Source organism: Acomys russatus, chromosome 27 (assembly GCF_903995435.1).
Source record: "Acomys russatus chromosome 27, mAcoRus1.1, whole genome shotgun sequence".
Taxonomy (NCBI): domain Eukaryota; kingdom Metazoa; phylum Chordata; class Mammalia; order Rodentia; family Muridae; genus Acomys; species Acomys russatus.
Window position 1 is genome coordinate 49,534,547 of NC_067163.1, and position 15,250 is coordinate 49,549,796.

Here is a 15,250-nt window from a genome sequence, read left to right on the forward strand (position 1 = left end):
TTCTTTTTTCTTAGTCATTCTTTTTTTTTTTTTTTCTGTGCAAACTGTTCCCACAAATAGCCAGAGTAATTGAACAGTGTAAACAGAAAGAGGAAAAAAATCTGTGTGATGATTAAAAAAAGAGAATGGATTTTCCCAAGGTGTTTTAGATCAAAGTCTAACGAGTTCATTTTAAGACACTTCACAGCAATCAAAGGGGGAAAGGGGAAATTGTGGTCAATAAATCTTGTAATTTGGCTCTTTAAATACTGCTAGCTGCTATAATTCTTTGGTACTTTATAGGTGTTTCTTCTAAAAGTAAGCTATCTCCTTTTTAGGCAACCATTAAGTCAGGTGTCTCTTTTCTCCATTCGTAAGAGAAAATAAGGGCAAGCTTGAAGAAAGTTCTAGAGATCTGACTCCTGCGCTTTTAGCAAGTGCTGCTTCTGGGGGAAAAAAACCAACAAACAAACAAACTTAAAAGCAACAACAACAAATCCATTCCATAGCTATAAATTAAAGAATCTCCATAAAAAATAAAACCACACACTCTGTGATTAAAACAGAACACCCAAGAAGTACAACCTTGCTTTATTGAGGACCTGTGGGAGTCTGAAGAAAACAGTGGATCATGAAGAAGATTGTGCAGAGATTAGCACACTGTCAAAGAGAGTCTAACTCAATGTCAAGCGTCTTTACCACAGTCCGGAAAAGGAAGCTTCATATAAATGTAGTTTTGAAACTCAAATGCACTAAGTACTGTTTCCTTTCCTTCTTTTATTTTTATTCTGTTTTTATTTTTCCTTTTGTCTTTTCTTTCCTAACAGTATGAAAGAAGTAGGAGGAAGCCATAAGCAGTGGAGAGGTCTCCTGTCACCCACCTGTAAGCAATGCCCTGTGGCCTATGCCAGCCCAGTTTGTGGTTCAGACGGACACACCTACTCTTCACAGGTGAGGGCAGCTCTACTTATTCAGTTTGATATAAATAAGGCCTGTTTATCTCTGTTATGGCTTGAACATGAATATAATGGGTCCCCGGAGTCTCATGTGACCCCTATCTGTTGATACTGCTCTGGAAGCTTCCAGAATCTCAGGAGATGGAGTCACCCTGAAGGGATAGTATTCCTGAGGTAACCTGCTGTCTACATTGTGATGACATTCCCCGCCCCCCCCCCATGCCTCAGTGGCATGCTTCTCTTCGCAAAATCCTGCCAAACCAAACCTAGCTTACAGAAGTTTTGTCAGACATTTGGACTCAGCCACACAACAATAACTAATAAAATAAGTAATTAAAGCCAGTCAACCATATCTCTGTGTGGTTCTTTTGTAATTTCTTTATTCACTTTAAATTAATATTAACGATCTCATTGGTTGGGAATATTGAAGGACATTTATTTCTCCTATGTCAAAACTTTTGAACCATGAAATACTAATGCCGTGATTAGTCTGAGCCATTAAGTTTGAAACCCAATGTTTCCTTCCTTCCTACGGATAACATCAGAAAAAGCATTAGTCGTAATTACTGCTATAACTGCGATAACAACTGTAGTTTGTCACCACCATTACTCTTTTTTAAAGTCTCAAACCTTGTCTCCTATGTCATCTCATTTAAGTTTCCAGGAACATTTTTGAAGCACTGATGTTCAGGAAGTAATGGTGATCAGACTGATTTTAGGCTTTTGATTATCATTAAAGTTAATCATGGTGGCATTGTTATATCAACATCGCTTTTTTTCCTTCATTATCCTGAATTCCTAGACACCATGTCAGGTTAAAAGATTTGGAAGTGTTTAAGAACTTAGCTCATGTTGGAAGTTGAGGAGTGTTCTTTCATTATGGGGCAAGAGGTTTCCAACATTATAGTTCATTCTGCAAGTTCATTCACGACTTTATTGTTTTACAAAAGTGTGTTCCATTAAGTTCACCAGAACATTACACAGTTCTTACATTATGAATGCAGTAGCATTCCCTCTAATGATTATTTACGGGTTTTGTTTGTTTGTTTTTAGTACAGTATATATATATATATAAAACGTCTTTAAGACAGACTCAGCTTTTTCATACATGTTTCTCTCTCTCTCTCTCTCTTTCTCTCTCTCTCTCTCACTGTGAAGTTAATTTTAGACTTGTTTCCTTTCAGAATATTTTGTCATTGGGGAACTATCATAACCTCTATTTCCTCTGAGCAATATTTCCCTGAAACGTCCTTTTGCATTTCACAATTATAAATCCCATTGAGAAAATACCACATGACGAGAGAAGACTGTAGTGAGAGTGACGTGATAGTTGGTCAGTTCTCTATTTTTCCAGTGTCTTCTAGGCAGAGGAAGAAAGCGAATGATGGCCAGAATCAGGGGATCTTATTTGCTGGCTCTCGATTTATAGATGTTGTAGGCAGTGAGTGAACAATACAGTGCTATAGCTTCAATAACTTTCAGGCATCCCCACCCTGGTTCTGCTACTTACGTGTTTCCTCTTAAGACTGTGTAATTAGTACCTCCCCATCCCCCATGTGTCTTTACTGTGATCAGTGTAGCAAAGAGAAATGAAATTGTAAATGATGTTTCCTTCACAAACCCTAATTTGAGACAAGTCATCACATTGGGAGCAGGGGCTGATGTCTGGAAGTGTTAAGAAAGGGGGTTGCACACGGTATCCAATAGAAGATTTTAGGAAATTTATATACTCGGAGTGTGATTTAAGAGTGTAAGGCTTGTTGAGCCTGGGGAGAGCTCTTCGTGGTGGAGAGCACCTACTGTCTTCTAGAGGACCTGGATTTAATATCTGGCATCCACATACTGGGTGGCAAACATCTGTAATGCATGTAAATCCAGATCCAGGTTATATTATGTTCTTGTCTGGTCTCCACACCCAGGAGGCATGTTAGTGGTACACAGAATTACACTCAGCAAAACAACCATACACATAAAATGTGTGGTGTTTTTATGAAACATGGCCATTTTGATAAATTATAATCATGTTAATCATAATTATAACACTAAAGTCCAACCACTGAAGTACTTGAACTTTAATAAAGTCACCAGTAGAACATTTTTAAGTTGCACGTACAAAGTAATTTTAAAAAACCTGAAGGGACAGATTAGAACAATTCAAATGTAGTTTTACTTGAAAAATGTTTTGAGCATATGTGATTTTCATAAAACATATGCCCACAACATTGCCTCCTTTTTGATATCAAGAGAAGTAATTGACCTTTGTAGAAGTGTCTTTAATCTTCCCCTTCCTAATAAAAAAGCCAATGGTTTCTGAATTCTTTCAAATTTAGCAGTGCCAGAAGAAATCAAAATATCACTCCAGTCAAAGGAGAGTGAGAGGTAATCGTTCTTGGAACTGACAGAGAAGATGAAGGTCTCTGCTTCTTTACTCCGGGCACAACCTAATGCAATTTTTATTTTCATTTTTTGTGAACTATGAATTATTCTTCGATACAGCATCGTTGTTAGACCATAAATGGTAAATACATCAATTTATATAAACCGAACATTACATTTTTCTGTGAGAATAAATCAATAAACAATATTGATGTTTTACAACTGAGCATGGCATCAATAAAACAAATCCTATGAGGAAAACGTTGCTTGTCTGCAAGCACTTTTCTATTATATTTAGTGATATCATACTTGAAATTTGAACTAAACAATGGTGAATTCCTTAGGAGCAGGCATTGCTTACAAAATTGTGTGCATGTGTGTGTGTGTGTGTGTGTGTGTGTATCAGAGAGAGAGAGCGTTAGTGCATTTGTGTTTGTGTCTGAGTGCATGTATATGTTTTCTGTCTATGTTTATGTGTCTCTGTGTGCATGTGAGTGTCTGCATGTGGATGTCTGTATGTGTCTCTTACTGTAGTGTGTGTGTGTGTGTGTGTGTGTGTGTGTGTGTGTGTGTGTAGAGAAAGAAACTAGAAATCTTATCTATTTTATCCTACAACTCCCATCTTCTGCTGAAGAGATGCTGCATAAATTGGCAGGATAAGACAGTGTGAATACCTGTGAAAGTCAGTCCCCACTCTCCACTCAACTGTGGAGAATGTTCTGACCATTGGCTAGATCTGGGTAGGGGTTTGAAGTTTACTGCATGTATTGTCCTTGGCTGGTGCCATAGTTTGAGCGGGACCCCTGGGCCCAAATCTGCCTATCATAATGTTCTTCTTGTAGGTTTCTAGGACCCTCTGGATCCTTCTACTTTGCTATTCTCCCATGCTTCTCTCATCTAGAGTCCCAATAGGATGTCCTCCCCTCTGTCCCAGACCTGGTGACACTCAGAGGAAGGATAGCTGGCTACCAAGATGAGACTTGACACCCTATGAGCATATAAAAGGGGAAGAAGTCCGCCTCAGGCACTGTCATAGGGGAGGGGAGTAAGGGGAAAATGGGAGGGAGGGAAGAATGGGAGGTTACAAGGGTTGGGATGACCATTGGGATGTAACAAGAATAAATTAATAAAAAAATTTTTTTAAAAGACAGTGTGAATAGACACTTACAAGATAGCCAGTTGCATTTAGAGTACAGGTACAGATGAAAAACAAGATGGTATTCCTTTATATGATTGCCTTTGTTTATGTTTATGTTATGTGAAGTTATATAATACCACAAACTTTAAAGAAGAATTTACTCCATGTTCCATGTGACAATATTCTAAGTAGCAATATTAAAATAATATGCTTTATACTTTGTTTTTACATTTGTTTACATTTATTTTCCACAACTGACTTCTTATTTTTTTAATTGTTATTGATGTATATGTACTGTAAAACGTGGAAAGTTTGTGATATCTAACAAGTACAAGTTTTAACCATTGTATTATTTAATTTTATCTTTCTCCCCAGTATTTTTTGTTTTATTTGAGACTGTTTTATGTTTAAAAAAAACCAAAAGTCAGAGAGGCATATGTGCTGTTTTTTTCTTTGAACTGATTCATTCAGTCTCAGTTTGACTTTGGACTTAACTATGTGAACAAACAACAAAAAGAAACACAAAAATAAAACCAATAAAATGTTCCCTGACACAAAAGTAGAAGATTATGAAACAACGAAGAATTCAGTGGGAGGAGAAAGGGAAGACAGATGATAACAAAGAAAGATGAACAAGCATCGTCACTTGTTTTAAAATGAACTCAGTAGAATTTGAGGACCTTAAGTTACTGAAACATGTTCTGTGAGAAAAATCTTTATATTTAGAAGGAATTCTAATTGTGAAATAAGTTTTTTTCAAGTTATATTGATATAGTATCCGACACACTCTATGTTTAACCTCTAGCGGCATATGTCGAATCACAGTTGTAAAATTTTATGAGAAGAATTTGAATTCATAAAATTTTCAATTAAAATGGAGCAAACAAGATAATTTCAAGTATCTCAGGATAGAACCACTCATTTTTATGAGTCTCGCTCCCCACTGTTTTCGCATGATCTTGTGTGCATGCATTTACTTATTTAGATAGTGGTTTGTTGGAAGACAGCGTCTGGAATAAAACGGAGGAATTTTGCCTTTGAGTAAGAAAAGCTTGTATTTGTACTGATAGTTAAACACATTTAGTGAAAATTTCATGTACTAAATGCTTTATGGGTCTCTCAGTTTCCTACATGCATAATTATTCTCTACTTATAGACTTAGATTAAATTCCTCTTTTCCTATGTTTTTATTCCTTTATTATTTTTTCTTGCCTGTTACTCTAGTTAAGCCTTATAGTAGAGTGTTGTTTTCACATTTTTATTTAATTTAAAATTTAGGAAAAAAAACTGTTGAGTAAGTTTTATCATTGTATACAGTTATTTTTATGGATTTTATGTGATAAAGGAAATTTTCAAAATCTGTATTAGAGTAGAATAACGTTAAATCAGTTATTCTACTGATCAGAATAACTGATCAAAAATAGTAGCAATTATAATGTCTCTTCGATAATAGAGCCATTGTATTTCTAATAGAGCAGCTTTGTCTTACAAAAACTCACAAACAGTTTATAAGGCACCAAGTTTTTCAAAAATTCTTAACATTTTATATCATGGTAGAAATTATGCGTTCCTCAAATTACTGTTATCACAATAGTAATATATTAGTTAATGAGCAGAAACTCTATTTGATAGCCTTACTATTAATGCCAAGTTAATTGAACAATAATATTGGGCAGTGATCTATTTTTTCTTACTTTAGTTTCTAAAACAAAATTGAACATTTTGTCCAATGATGCTAACTAAACCTTTATCCTAAAACTGAGAAGCAGAAAATACTGCAATTAGAACTCAGTGAAAATTCACACACACACAGTCAACCTAAGGGCTATCGTCAGGAAAAGAACCAGCTGGTGAATTTGCTGTGAATAGATGCCACACAAATGTTTTGTATGTAATATTGATTATTCATAATCTAGCCTATATAAAACACTATAGTAATGAGAGGACATAGGAAAGATCTGAAAAAGCCATTTACGATCCAACACATCAAAAATTTATACTCTGGATCAGAAACAATGTTAGGCCAAGTTAAAAAAATATCTGTTGCATACAGCATTCTAACTTGTAGGCATTATTCCAGCAGATGCATTCAAAATGTCTTTAGGAGGTTCAAAATCAATACACTGACAGTTCATTTGGAAAAACTCATTTCCTTTGTCAAAGAGATGTAATGCATGCATCCAAACAGAATAATATTTAAATTACTAATGGATGTTAATCAAGGCTCTAAATTGAAATGGTAGTGTGAAATGAATATATCAAGTCTCTATGAAACAATGTATCCCTTATATGAATATTACAGTAGCAGGTGTGGTGTCACAAACTTTCAATCCCAGCAACCCAGGCAGTGACAGGTGGATCTCTGTAGGGTTGATGTCACCCTGGCCTAAAGAGAGAGTTCTGGGACAGACAGTGCTGTTACACAAAGAAACCCTGTATCAAAAACTAAAACAAAAACAGAAAAGAAAATGAACAAACAAACAGAAAGAATATTACAATGAATGCAACATACACTAAAATCCTCACTCAATGAATAATCTCAAGCATGGCGATGTTAAGTGATATAATAAGGTCACAGGTAATAGTAGCAGCATTAGCCAGATATGATATCATTATGAATAAAATATATATGATATAGGGAAAATGTATTACAACGCATTTAAGCATGATGATGTAGTCATGTAATACTTGATAAAGAATAGTATTATGGGATATGAGCGTTAAAATTAATATAGAAAATTTTCTTGCAAAAATTATACTTTATAACTGGAAAATAGTTGTTAAAACGTATAATAATATCCATTGTAAGGTAGAAAAATCACAAAAGGATTTGACTGACATACACTGAAGGAGTAAATTATACATTTTATTATAGTTCTCCAAATCCAAAGACTCAACAACCTAAACAGAGTCTATAAACCATCAAAACTTACTTCAGAAGGCCACATAGGTTTTTTCATTAACTTTCCTTTGGCTTTTCTAAAAAGAAATTTCTAGGACAATTATGCCATCCAAAGTATCTGGGTAGTCTATCATAGATGAACAAAAGGTCTTCCAGAACCAGTGCAATGTTACTGGTGATTGGACCTAATATCAGTGACAATGTTGTATTAACTTTTCTTAATGAATGTTTCCTATCAAAAAAAAGTGACTTCCTGTATTGTCCTTGGCTGGTGCCTTAGTTTGAGCGGGACCCCCGGGCCCAAATCTGCCTATCATATTGTTCTACTTGTAGATTTCTAGGACCCTCTGGATCCTTTTATTTTGCTGTTCTCCCATGCGTCTCTCATTTAGAGTCCCAATAGGATGCCTTCCCCTCTGTCCCAGTTTCCTGGTAAGTGAAGGCTTTCGTGGGACATGCCCCTTGGGCTAGTATGCAGATATAAGTGAGTATATACCATTTGATTCTTTCTGCTTCTGGGTTAACTCACTCATTATGATCATTTCTAGCTCAATCCATTTATCCACAAAAACTTTAAACCCCTTCCCAGATCTAGCCAATGGTCAGAATATTCTCCACAGTTGAGTGGAGAGTGTGATACGACTTTCTCACATACTCTGGTGCCTCACATTTGACCATGTCCCCTGGAGGGGGAGACCTGGTGGCACTCAGAGGAAGGACAGCAAGTAGCCAAGAAGAGACTTGATACCCTATGAGAATATATAGGGGGACGTAATCCCCCTCAGGAACAGTCATAGGGGAGGGGAATAATGGGAAAATGGGGGGGGGGGGGAGGAATGGGAGGATACAAGGGATGGGATAAACATTGAGATGTAACAAGAATAAATTAATTAAAAAAAAAAAAGTGACTTCCTACAAGGGGTTCCCATGTCATACCTGCGATTTCCCACCTGGAAATAATAAACCCAAGAGTCTCTTTAGATAGACCCTCATTAATGTGAGTGTTTCATAAAGCCTTGGAGGGTCTGAAAGACTACTTCTGAGGTCTAAAGGTGCTATACATTCAATAGCAAAGGATATCACCGCCTCATTTCCTTTCAAGAACTACTATTGGAAACACTGGACTTATGGTATAGTTAGAGTTGGTGAGATGCAACAGAGGAAGTCTGAAAATGATTAAAGAGCCCATGTTGACAGAGTAGTTCATGCGGCCTCCACACTGCTGTTAGATTGTAGGTGCTACAATCCTGCTAGAACGCGTGGCCCTCCTACTTGTGTTTAGAGTGATATCTTGAGGACCATTTAGGTAAACAGGTTGATTTTTTTCCAAAGAAAGAGTAGCATCAATAAGTTAGCCACCAAAATGATTCATAGTAAGGAAGAGAAAGATACAATGGTGTCAAGTGGTCATGGCTGATCCCATATGGACTTCTCTATAACGTTAGGCAAATTGAGACAGTGGATGACTGAAATAGGTATGGATTAAACGTAAGGCACTTAAAATCCTTTTATAGTACTTACAAGTTCATCTTCGCTGAGGAGGAGAAATGCAGAAGTTACTTTGAAAGACAGAAGCCCATTAATTGTCCTTCATCCTTCAGTTCTTTCAAACATAAGGACCACTTGCCATTTACATACTGTTACCACAAAATAACTGTCTCTTTAACAAAATTAACTGAAATTTTTTCCTCTCATCAACTACTAAACAATGAACACAAATAAACTGTCGATCATTGTGTAATGAGCCCAAGCATGTCCCCATCTTTTAAAAAAATTTAGTAGGTTGCCAAGAAGAGACTTGATACCCTATGAGCATATACAGGGAGAGGACATCCCCCTCAGGAACAGTCATAGGGGAGGGGAATAAGGGGAAAATGGGAGGGAGGGAAGAATAGGAGGATAGAAGGGATAACCACTGGGATGTAACAAGAATAAATTAGTAAAAAATTTAAAAAACAGAAAAAAAATATTATAATTTATTCACATTACATCCGAATTGTTATCCCCTTGCTTGGATTTTCTAGTCCCACCCTCCCTTCCTCTTCTGTTGTATCCCCCTCCCTTAGATCTCTGACAGAAGGAGACACCCTCCACCACCATATGACCACAGCCCATCAGGTCTCTTCAGGACAGCCTGCATGGCCTTCTTTTGTGTTCCCAAAGGGCCTCTCCAGTAAAGGGCAGTAATCATCAAATCGTAGGCACCAGGGTTCTTGCCACAGGCAGTCCCCACTCTGCACAACCGTGGATAGTGAGCTGTCCATTGTTCCCTTCCTAGACCTCCATGGACGACACTCAGTAAATTGCATGTGGGCGGGATGTTCAGTTTATATTATTGTTGTTCCAAAGGGTGTTAGTGCTACTCAAAGTTGACAACATCCCATATGTCTGGAATTTCTGTATAGCAAGTGACAAAAAGTCCCTGAACGTGTAAACGTGTAATATATCCCCAGAGTGTTACATAGGACCCAAATGTTTAATATATGCACAGAGCATTACATAGAACACTCTAGATCACTGTCAAATTAAGTGAGCACTTAACCATATCAGCTGGAGGACCACCATTCTGAACTACTCTGTTTTTATAAGATTAGCATAGTTAACAAACAAACACAAACACATATAAATATTTGTGTGTGTATGTATGTCTGTGTGTATGTATATGTGTATATGTACACATATATACATATACACACAGACACACCTACACACATATACATATATATACACACATACCTACACATGTGTAGATATATAAATGGTAGATAAATGATAGATAGATAGATAGATAGATGATAGATAAATATACAATAGATAGATACAGTAGATAGACAGAGGCTAGATACAGAGAGATAGATACATAGATACATGTGTACATAGATAGATGATAGATAGACAAACAGAGAGATATGGATGGATGGATGGATAGATGATAGATAGAAAGATAGATAGATAGATAGATAGATAGATAGATAGATAATAGAGCCTGATGTATTCCATTGGTTCCCCAATTATCAAAGAATATTTACTACACTTGGAGGACAGGATTTAAAACCCAGATTGTCTTACTGAGTTATGTGAACCATGTGGTGAGAAAGGTAGAATCATAAATCCTTTAGAACATGCTTTCTAAAAGATTATCCTAATATATACTACATCAGATACTTATAGATGATATAGAGGCACAGGAAATACATTTCTGATCATTGCATTATAGGGAACATTTGTTGATAAAAGGCAAAGTTTCATTGAATATCAGAAGTCCCCACAATCCATGCATAGCATATTAATCTCAAATAACACAATAATGGGCTCAAAACCAGCTACCCAAATAGAGTAGCAACATTATATGATAAATATTGTCAGCAGACATTTGGAGCTCAAGGCTTATTTCACTCATTAGAGCCTCAAATATGGAAACTATGAAAAAGTTGGTTATCTTCCAAGTCAAACTCTTGAACTAATTTTTTGTGTGTGTGAATTTTAGGTGAGAACACATTATCATGCTCTCTCCAATTCCCCGAACTCCTGAGCTCTGTTTTAAGTTATATCATCAAAGAGCAGTACTCCAATGTAAGATATTGAGATAAGCCTAGGAAGGTTTCTACAAGTCTACATTTATTGAAACTAACTGGCCTTCGCTGGGTCTGAAAGCTCAAGATGTAAGGGCACTGGTGTGTGATAGCAAATTTGTATTCCCTATACCTCCTACACAGACCATCCATGGATTTGATGACACGTACACACTTTTGTGTGGGCCACTTCTTTTCTTAAGTAGGGAACATACTAAACTCTTGCAATGTAAAAATAAGGTCCTTTTAAAGTTAGGAACCTCGTAAAATGTTACAGCACCATTATATATATGTATATATATACATATATATACATATATATGTATATATGAAATAAAAATAATGTTAAAAAATTAGTTTCCCTTCATAAAGATATTGGTGAGAACATAAAAAGTTTCCTAAAATAATGTGTGTTATTCTTTCAAAGGTATCACATTAGGGGATGATAATGGAGTTTCCATTATATTAAAGATGGTCATAATGTGCTTGTTTCTATATTTCCTTTCTGGCTTTTGATACCACAGCTATGATAGGTGGATTTAAGGTTACATCTGTTTTTTGTTTCTTCCCTTTGTGTTTTCATGGGAAGCACCAGAGTACAGAACAGCAGAGGACATTTTCTGGGGAAGGCCTAGTTCCAGCTAAGAGGGAGAAATCCTCCTTATGTGTGTTTCATTGCATTCACAATGTTGTTGCTAGTTTTTATAAAGAGATATATTATCCCAAGAAAGATGGAAACAGAAACGTGATTCCTGTTCTTCCGTGTTTCTCAGTTTTTGTTTTAGTGTAATAAATTGCTATTGCTTCAATAAAGAAAAGATTCCTGCAGTTGTTCTTGTTTGCTGATAGTTATACATTGTGGGGTTTTCGCGGATCCCACTTGAGTTTTAAATGAGACACGGAGATATCTATATAGTTTAAAGCTGTTGGCTTTTTGCAGAGGTAGTCTTTCAGCTAGCTGCTATGAAGCCAGCTTCTCCAGCGTTCTGACTCTTCAAATGGTTTTCGTTGCCTGACATCCGGCTCTGTTTTGTCTCCTTTCTGCCTCCTGCTTCTGTCTGTGTCTGCCTGCAGATTTTGATGTGAAGTTAGTGGATGTCAAAAGCAGTTAAGCAACCCTTAGGCAAAAATACCTCCATTTGTTCCTAGGCAAGAGAGGAGTAGGTATTCTCATTTATAACCTCTACCCTAAGCCATTTCCTTTGCTCCAACTGTTGGTCTTGTCGTGAACAAGTGTGTATGCGCCCAGATGATATGGTTCTCTCGTACTGCGTACATGGCTTATAACAGGATTATGTTTTCTACTTCTTTGATCTCATTATTAAATAAGTGACTGAAAGATCACTATCATGTGAATAGTGTCGGAAACCTTTCCTGCCCTTGCTTTTGTCAATTAGCCATAACTTAAGCATCCTCAGTGTTACAGTTATAGTTGGCAGAGAACGTGGGGAAGTGGGCCCTAAAATGAGGTAGACTAAAGTCTCATGCAATGGCCAACATTATTCAGAACATCATATATCATGTACTCTGAGAGTTAAGAAGTCACCTGAGTACAGTAGCCAAACACACAAGGTAAAAACATGTTTGTCCATAGAGATACATGAATAACAACAGCTGAAATAAACTCACTCCTACCCAAAATACACCTGGGAGGGGCAGGAGAACATATTCAAAGAACAACTCTATGTTTTAAAGAAACGGAGGACATAAGCCACATGTCTTGTATTTTTTGAAGTTTTCCCATAAGCAGTCAGAAAATTCCACATATAACTCTATTCTTAGACCGTGCTCTGACACCCAGGACTCAGGTCTGTAATCAGAACTGCATCAATCATGTCTTCCTCTCCGTGATTTGCAATCTGCCTAATTATGGACTACTGAGCAGATACTATGTGTGATATTTTGTTTCATCTATACCTCGATAAATATTTTAGCTCTTTGCTAATTAAGTAAATTGACATGATTAATTAGAAATGAAGTCGGTGGACAAAGACGAAATCATTTAAAAGAGGGATTTTTTTCATATTCTAATGTCCTGTTTTTAAACTGGAGTTCCTGAAATGTGTTGAGAACAGGTCATTCAGGTAGGTCATTTAAGGAGAAACTGTTACAATTACGAAAAAGACTGTCTTGCAAAATCTAATTAGATAAAATTTAAAGAGAATATTTGATGGACTAATGGTTAGTATGACTAAAATATTTTGCTAACAGATGATGTTTACATTGACATTCAAGTAAAATTTCATATAAATTACTTTTTATAGTACCTACCAAAATAAAAATGAATTCTCTAGAAACTAATTCACATCCCTAATGAACATCTCTTATGAACTGATTTTGTTTTGACAGCCTCATACATGTATACAGTACATCCAGATTACTTTCATGTCCTAACACAGATATATCTTACACTGTTACTAATACCCTCGTCTCTCTATGAATCATGTTTTGTTTCAGGAATCAGTGAGTTTAAACGTCCAGTGATCATACTTTCAACTATCCATGGATACTTGTGTGGCTCCCCCGTGGGGACATAACTGAAGACATGACCATCATTCCACTGTTTTGTATGGTTCCTAATCCTGCCCAATTTCACAATCTTCCTTGAGCCTTAGATGGGGCAGAATAAATGTCATTAAACAAACAATCTTTGTATTGTGCTGCACTCCAATATTCACCATATTTACATGTTCCTTATTTTATAAACAAAACAGAACCAAAACCACTGATAGGCTGTGGAGACAGCTTACTACAGTAAAGTAACTTGAAAGAAGTTATAGAAAAAATATTAAATTAGCTAATCTGGTTCTCATTAAAGCATTTGTAGTTAACTTTTTTTAAAATTTTTTTAATTTAATTTTTTATTTTTTTAATTAATTTATTCTTGTTACATCTCAATGTTTATTCCATTCCTTGTATCCTCCCATTCTTCCCTCCTCCCCCCCATTTTCCCATTATTCCCCTCCCCTATGACTGTTCCTGAGGGGGATTTCCTCCCCCTGTATATGCTCATAGGGTATCAAGTCTCTTCTTGGCAACCTGCTGTCCTTCCTCTGAGTGCCACCAGGTCTCCCCCTCCAGGGGACATGGTCAAATGTGAGGCACCAGAGTATGTGAGAAAGTCATATCCCACTCTTTACTCAACTGTGGAGAATGTTCTGACCCTTGGCCAGATCTGGGTAGGGGCTTAAAGTTTACCACCTGTGTTGTCCTTGGCTGGTGCCTTAGTTTGAGTGGGACCCCTGGGCCCAAATCTGCCTATCATATTGTTCTACTTGTAGGTTTCTAGGACCCTCTGGATCCTTCTACTTTGCTATTCTCCCATGCTTCTCTCATTTAGAGTCCCAATAGGATGTCCTCCCCTCTGTCCCAGTTTCCTGGTAAGTGAAGGCTTTTGTGGGACATGCCCCTTGGGCTAGTATGCAGATATAAGTGAGTATATACCATTTGAGTCTTTCTGCTTCTGGGTTAACTCACTCATTATGATCATTTCTAGTTCAATCCATTTGTCCACAAATTTTGGGAATTCCTTGTTTTTAATAGCTGAGTAGTATTCCATAGTGTATCTGTACCACAGTTTCTTTATATATTCTTCTACTGATGGACACTTAGGCTGTTTCCATGTTCTGGCTATTATGAATAAGGCTACTATGAACATGGTTGTGCAAATTTTCTTGTTGTGTGCTGGAGCATCTTCTCGGTTTTATTTCTACCTTAGAGTAGATGCTAAACATTTTTATAGCATTTAAAATCCACTGTGATTTTTCATGATGAAATAGATGTTCCAATTATTAAAACTTTGGATTAGTTTTGCAAGTTTTATTCCAGTTAAGGAGCCACTTTGGAGTAGCAAACTTCTGCGAAACGTTCCAGTTTTTAGTCACTTGTTTTAGGGACAGTTTAGTACTCTCTATGCCCACTACAGAATTTCTCAATATGCAAAGATGAAATATTGCAAGGATAGGAGTGATATGAACAGGCACTGTATTAGTTTATTTCTTCCTGATGTCAGATGAATTCAATTATTTGCTGGTGCATTTCACATTGGAGCCACAGCGTCTACCATATTTAATTTTAATGTAATTTGCTCTGAGTAAATTATGGGCGCAACTTCTAAAGAAATCATGTTAAATCAAAATTAGCATATACAGTTCCTTTGTGTAGGAAGATAATCATCACCTCTGAAAAGATGGAGTTAGATTCGAATTTTTCCACCATGTCAAATATGCAGCTATAAAATACTATCCTAAGTAGGATTGTAAGACACATGAGCTTAACATTTTTTAATGCGCAAGGTTTCTACAGAAAATCAAAGCAGGTCAAAACA

At 36.5% G+C, this 15,250-nt stretch overlaps 1 protein-coding gene across 1 annotated transcript in view; it reads left to right on the forward strand.

Annotated features, from left to right (window-relative positions):
- Positions 1–15,250, forward strand: part of Spock3 (SPARC (osteonectin), cwcv and kazal like domains proteoglycan 3) — a 404,228-nt gene that overhangs the window by 278,508 nt on the left and 110,470 nt on the right. Inside the window, exon 5 of the mRNA XM_051169561.1 lies at positions 807–930. Coding sequence (XP_051025518.1) covers positions 807–930 — 124 coding nt within the window. The remainder of the gene's footprint in view (positions 1–806; positions 931–15,250) is intronic.